Source organism: Diospyros lotus, chromosome 2, assembly GCF_014633365.1.
Source record: "Diospyros lotus cultivar Yz01 chromosome 2, ASM1463336v1, whole genome shotgun sequence".
In the NCBI taxonomy this organism is placed as follows: Eukaryota; Viridiplantae; Streptophyta; class Magnoliopsida; order Ericales; family Ebenaceae; genus Diospyros; species Diospyros lotus.
In genome coordinates this window covers 39563053-39569052 of record NC_068339.1, presented here as the reverse complement: position 1 = coordinate 39569052, position 6000 = coordinate 39563053, and the positions used below count along the sequence as shown (strand labels likewise).

The 6000-nt window shown below is 38.6% G+C and overlaps 1 protein-coding gene across 2 annotated transcripts in view; it reads right to left on the bottom strand.

The window, feature by feature from the left end:
- Nucleotides 1–704: 704 nt before the first annotated feature.
- Nucleotides 705–6000, bottom strand: part of LOC127794594 (uncharacterized) — a 52275-nt gene continuing 46979 nt past the window's right edge. For both annotated transcript variants that reach the window (XM_052325830.1, XM_052325831.1), the window contains one exon: nt 705–1085. In XM_052325830.1, the coding sequence (XP_052181790.1) occupies nt 972–1085 (114 nt within the window). In that variant the 3' untranslated portion in view covers nt 705–971. The remainder of the gene's footprint in view (nt 1086–6000) is intronic.

Below are 6000 nucleotides of genomic sequence, written 5' to 3'. Positions count from 1 at the left end.
GGTGGTGGCGAGAGGCTGTCAGCGATGAGGAAGGAGAAAGAATAAGGCTATCGACAAGGAGGAAGGAGAAAAAAGAAGGCTGTGTGAAGGAAGCTGGATGCTGTGCTTAAAGGAGGAAGAAGGATGGGGTTTGCTGTGCTCTGCTCGAAAAAGAGGGCTCACCTTGGCGCTTTGTTCGATAAAATCAATCAACTAAAATATCACAAAATTTACTTCAGTAAACTCTCGGTATGAGAAATTCAAGCAATGTAGAAGTGCTCTTAAAAAAAAAAATGTAACTTCTTATTTAATATTTTTCAAATATGTTTCTCTCTCTCCCTCATTCCAGATAAACATATTTTAAACTTTACAAATAACCAAAAAAAAATAAAAACGATACATATATTTTTCAATATATTCTAAAAAATTTAATAAAAATTTTAAAATACTTTCCAAACTTATTTTAACAATTTCATATGTTAATTCAAAAAATATTTTAATTTTATCTGGATATAATCTTATCTTACTTATTTTAACAAACGTTACTTAAATAATTAGATAGTCTCGAGTTTGAGTTTAAAAGCTACCGCCTTGCAAAACAAAGATAAGACGACCTATAGAAATGATGTCTCTCAAGACCTAGCAAAGCAAGTAATATTGTATAATGGAATGCCCTTTGAAGACAACCACGGCGGAGATGACAAGTCTTAATTCCACCAAAAGAATTATCAAAGAATGGGATTTCAATTGCAGGGGAAACTGGAAGAAAATTCTCAGCACCATATGCTTCCACTCAATATGTTTTATCTCAAGTTACAAGGCAAAAAACGTAAGTTTGCTCCCAATGGGACTTGCAGCAACTACTTCTTATGGATAAAGAGAAGCATCAAACACAAATATAAATAAAAGGAAGTGAAAAAATAAAAAAAGAGAGATATTGAATTTGGAAAATTCACATATTCTTGTTGAGTAGTAATGTACTAAAACCAACCCTACATAAAGATCTTCCATCGATCATTTGGCTGAAGACGAAACAGAAGAAAGTCTTTCACTCCGCGCTTTGTCAGCTCTTTCCAAGTAATCTTGATGGGATTGGTGTTTTGTTCCTTCCAAGTAACATAAAATTCTCAGGTAAGTAGACTCAGAGATCATCAAATACAAAATAAAAATCCATTAAGACAACCTCATGTTTTTCTACTTCCCCTCTCAAGACATTTCCAGAACACAACGCTATCGATCCGGTTGACTATACTAAGATTTCGTAAATAGAAGACAACTCAGCTTCAAAGATACCAAACATAACTAGCATGTTATTTGTGAGTTTCATATAAATTAGCCTTTTTTTTTCTCCTATCATATTTTTGTATTGGCTTTTCCCCACTTAATTGGGCTAAAGCTTGACATGTTGTTGTTGCTGTTGTTTACATTAATAAAGTACCATATTTTTTCCCTAGCATACTTTTTTTATTTGTTTGTTTGTTAACGTAGTTATGTATTTATGAATCTGGTACAAAGTGTCAACTGTGAACATTCAGCAATAATATGAGCACAAGCAGAGATGAACTTAGTAGCCTGCGTGGTTTTTTCTTGCACTAAAGGCCTGGTTAAGAACTTGGAAATGCTATGTAACAGGTTAAAAGATATAAGTTCTTGTTAATTTCAAACTTGTAACATGTTCCTAAGTTCCATAGAAACTATAGCAAGCCTAACATATTTTGATGTCAAAAAAGAAATCACGGTCCAATTTCAGTTGACCTAATAGTAACAATTTTTTTTTTTTTTTTGGCCGTCTTCTGTTCTTGATTTTATTTTATTTTTTGATGTTCTGTTTGTTTGTTTGTGATAAGCATTTGACCAAATAGTTGAAGACTTAAAACTTCGGCACCAGTACACATTTTTCCTTCTGGACACTACCAAAATCTACCAGCAAAAATGCCAACAGGGGATGTGCTTGTCTAAAGAAAATGACAATATCAGTTATCTATACAACATCCTGTAGGGACTAGATTCACATCTTCCCTCTGCCTCAATGAAAGAAAGAGTCTTTGACCTGTATATTGGCATCACAAAACCTCCTAAAACCTTCCACTTAGACCACCAAGTATGCACTGAATAAAAAATAATAGGATCCACACATTAAAACCTACTTGCTTATAAATCGTTGACCACCCACCTCCAACTGCCAAACAAATTGCAGGAAGGCCAAGCAGTAAGATCACGAAATAACAGGAGAATGCATGATCACCCAGCTTTCTACTTAACATAAGTGATTCATCAATTTGCCTGACTACTTACATATAGGGATAACCTTATCTAGTTTACTCAAGTTACCAACCATCAAAATAATCACAAAAGCTGCCATCCAAGCAAATAAAACCATCATAGAGCCCTTTTGATGGAAAAAACTCTTTCCAAGGAAACCCAATTTAACCCATCTCTTTTTCAATCTATTGATTGTCTGCGTTTGAAAACATTTCCTCCAGACAATACAACTAGCAAATATCATCAAACACTCAGCAGTTTTACACATGATATTTTTCACAGATAAACTTTGCCTCCAGATACAGGAAAGAGCTCAACGCGGATTGAGGCTGTGAAATGATATACAAAACTGAGAGAAAAGATGAGAGGGGAAAGAGAGATTGGAGGAAAAAAACTAATTCAATTCTGTTATGCTAGGGTTACAAATATTTATACTGAAACACTGTAATAGCTATATACAAGTTACCTAAGCTAGGTACAACTAATATATACATCACCTAATATAATCAAACTAATATGAATTCTCAACACTCCTCCTCAAGTAGGTGCATGCATATCATATGTGCCTAGGTTGGAACAAATGTACTCAATCCTTAGACATCGAAGAGCTTTAGTAAACAGGTCAGCCAGTGTCAGGACCCTATGGTTGTTCTAGGGATGATTTTTTCTTTTGGTTACAAGATGTTAAGTAGTTAGTAGCTGTTGTACTTAACCAGCAACTCGAGTTGTGCTTTGGCAGTTAATTTGGCGCCAAGGATTAGCTGTAAAAAGATAATCCAATTGAATGAGTTGCATATTCATAGAATTTGAATTTCCCTCGATTTCTCTCCCTCTCAATCCTTCTTCTCTCCCGCCTCCCTCTGTTCTTTCTCCCCCTCTCCGCATCCTTCTCTCAATTCTGCGCTAATTACCTTGCAAGTCCTGAGGACCTAACAATTTGGTATCAGAGCAACACTCCTTAGCCTTAGATCTAGACTTGATCAGAGACAACAATGGCGAACAGAAACAAGATGAAGCAGATGGAGTCGCAACTGCTGCAGATGACCACTTCTGTGTCGGAATTGCAGAATCAAGTAGGAACGATCGAAGAGACGATGAAGAAGAAGCTTGATAACGCGATCAATCAGATGCGTGCGGAAGTAGGCAGTGTGCACACAGAAATAGGCGGTCTACATGAGGAGTTCGGCAGCCAAATTCATGAACAGATGCAGAATTTCATGATGACGTTGGCAAGGCAGAATCAGGTAAGGATATCGCCTGACTTTCCTCCTAGGGAAAGGACTGATCCAATCCTTCCTGGACTTGGACCAGCCCTTAGGGCAGCAGATTCTTTGGATTTTGAAGTAGAGCCTGCTGCTAATGGAGAGATCTTTGAGGAGAGAGCTATGGGAAGAAGGCAAGCGATATGGGCTACATCAAAGCTTGATCTTCCAATGTTTGAAGGCCAGAATCCTCGGTGGTGGATAAGGCGTTGTGAGAAGCTATTTTTGTTGTATCAAGTACTGGAGAAACAGAAGGTGGATCTAGCCTCTGCATATTTGAATGATGTGGCAGAGTCTTGGTTCCAAGGCTGGAGTCTATTACAAACTGACAGCAATTGGACAGATTTCGTGGAAGGATTTTGTGCCAGATTTGGTGATCAAAACTTAGTCGATGTAGTGGAAGAATTTAATAAGCGGAGACAAGAAGGCGCTGTCCAGCAATATTAGGCAAAATTTGAGGAACTCAAGTCCTTAATGATCAATCTAAATCCCGAATTAAGCAAGGCCTACTTCGTTTCGAGCTTTATCAGCGGCTTGAACGAAGAGTTGAGGCCAACAGTCAAAATGATACAGCCAAAGTCAGTCCAACAGGCTGCAGAAAGTGTGAGGTTGCAGGAGATGACCGTGGAAGCCATTATGAAGAAGCAGAAGTTTCCTTTTGGAGGAAATCAGACAGTGATAAATCGAGGAGTTGGGAAGGAGATGGTGAAGACCAGCCAAACATATAGGTGCCTACTGGGCAACCTACTGCAATGGAGAATTAGCCAGTAGGAGTAAGATCTGGAACCATGGAGCAGAGGAGACAGGCCGGTCAATGCTACAAATGTGGAGAAAGATATGCACCTGGTCATCAGTGTCAGAAGAAATTGTTAATGCTGGGAGGAGACGAAGAAACAGAGGAAATAGAAGAAATTCCAGTAGAAGAGGAAGAAGTTGATGGATCAGGTGATGGTGCAATCTCTTTGCATGCCTTGTGAGGCTAGGTTAACAGTAAAACTATTAAAGTGGAAGGGAGGGTTCGGAATCATAGACTTACGGTGCTAATTGACAGTGGAAGCACACAACTTCTTGGATGAAAAGACAGCCAAGAAGCTAAGCTGTGAGCTAACTAGCACGCAGCCACAGACTGCGATTGTGGCAAATGGAGAAAAGATAATTAGCAGGTCTGCTCGTGTAAACTTCCACTGGGAGATGCAAGGAGAATTGTTTGAGACTGACCTGAGATTGCTGAAGTTAGGAGGATGTGATGTGGTGCTGGGAGTTGATTGGCCACGGACTATTAGTCCAATCAGCTTTGATTTCAACAAGCTGGAAGTCACCATTTCGAAGGATGGGAGGTCAATAACTTTGTTTGGAAGCCTAGATGCAGGCTGTGGGGATGGTAATTGTCAGGACCCTACGGTTGTTCTAGGGGTGATTTTGTCTTTTGCTTACAAGATGTTAATTAGTTGGTAGTTGTTGTACTTAACCAGCTACTCGAGTTGTACTTTGGCAGTTATTTGGTGCCAAGGAATAGCAACAAAAAGCTAATCTAATTGAATGAGAAGCACGAATGCATATTCATAGAATTCATAGAATTTGAATTTCCCTGATAGCCAGATCCCTAGTCCCAAGAAATGCTATAGAAATCTCACTAGAAACTAGTTTTTGGCATAAAGTGACAATCTATTTAAATATGCTCGGTCTTTTCATGAAAACCAAGATTAGAGGCAATATGAAGAGCAGCTTGATTGTCATACATAAACTGCATGAACTTAAATCACCAAACTGCAACTCCTTAAGAAGTTGTTTCAACCAGATCAGCTCACAAGTAGCTAATGCCATGACTCTACACTCAGTTTCAGCACTAGATCTAGAAACATGTTGCTTTCTACTCTTCCAAGAAACTAAATTACCTCCAACCAAAACACAATAGTCAGAAATGGATTGTCTATCAAATGGACAGCCTACCCAATCAGCATCTGCATAACCAATCACCTGAATATATGACCTTCATTCTCAAACAATAAACCTTTAAGAGATGAACTCATAATATGTTGCAAAATACACACCTAGGCCTGCCAATAGTCATCACAAGGAGAATCCAAAAATTGGCTAACAACACTAACAGCAAATGTAGTATCTGGTCGAGTCACTATAAGATAATTCAGCTTCCCAACTAGTATCCTCTAACACCCCGAAACATGAATAGGCTCCCCTTGTCTAAGAACAAGCTTAGAGTTAGGATCCATAGTGTCAGGATAGAGTCCTGACAAGGTGAATTCTCTTGCAATTCTGATTGAATTGCGTGAGAATTGGTAAAATCGAAAAACAGAAAGAATTAAGGGCGAGGACGAGAGAGAGAGAGAGGGAGAAAGAGAGAGCGAATTAGAGAAGTTTGGAGGGAAAGAGCGATCCAATTGTATTGCCAAAAGATGGTTCTCCTAGTGGCGAAAGTTGGTTATATACTTCCAGCCTTGGCGCCACTAGTTGAGATTACATTTGAATTAAGACAGCC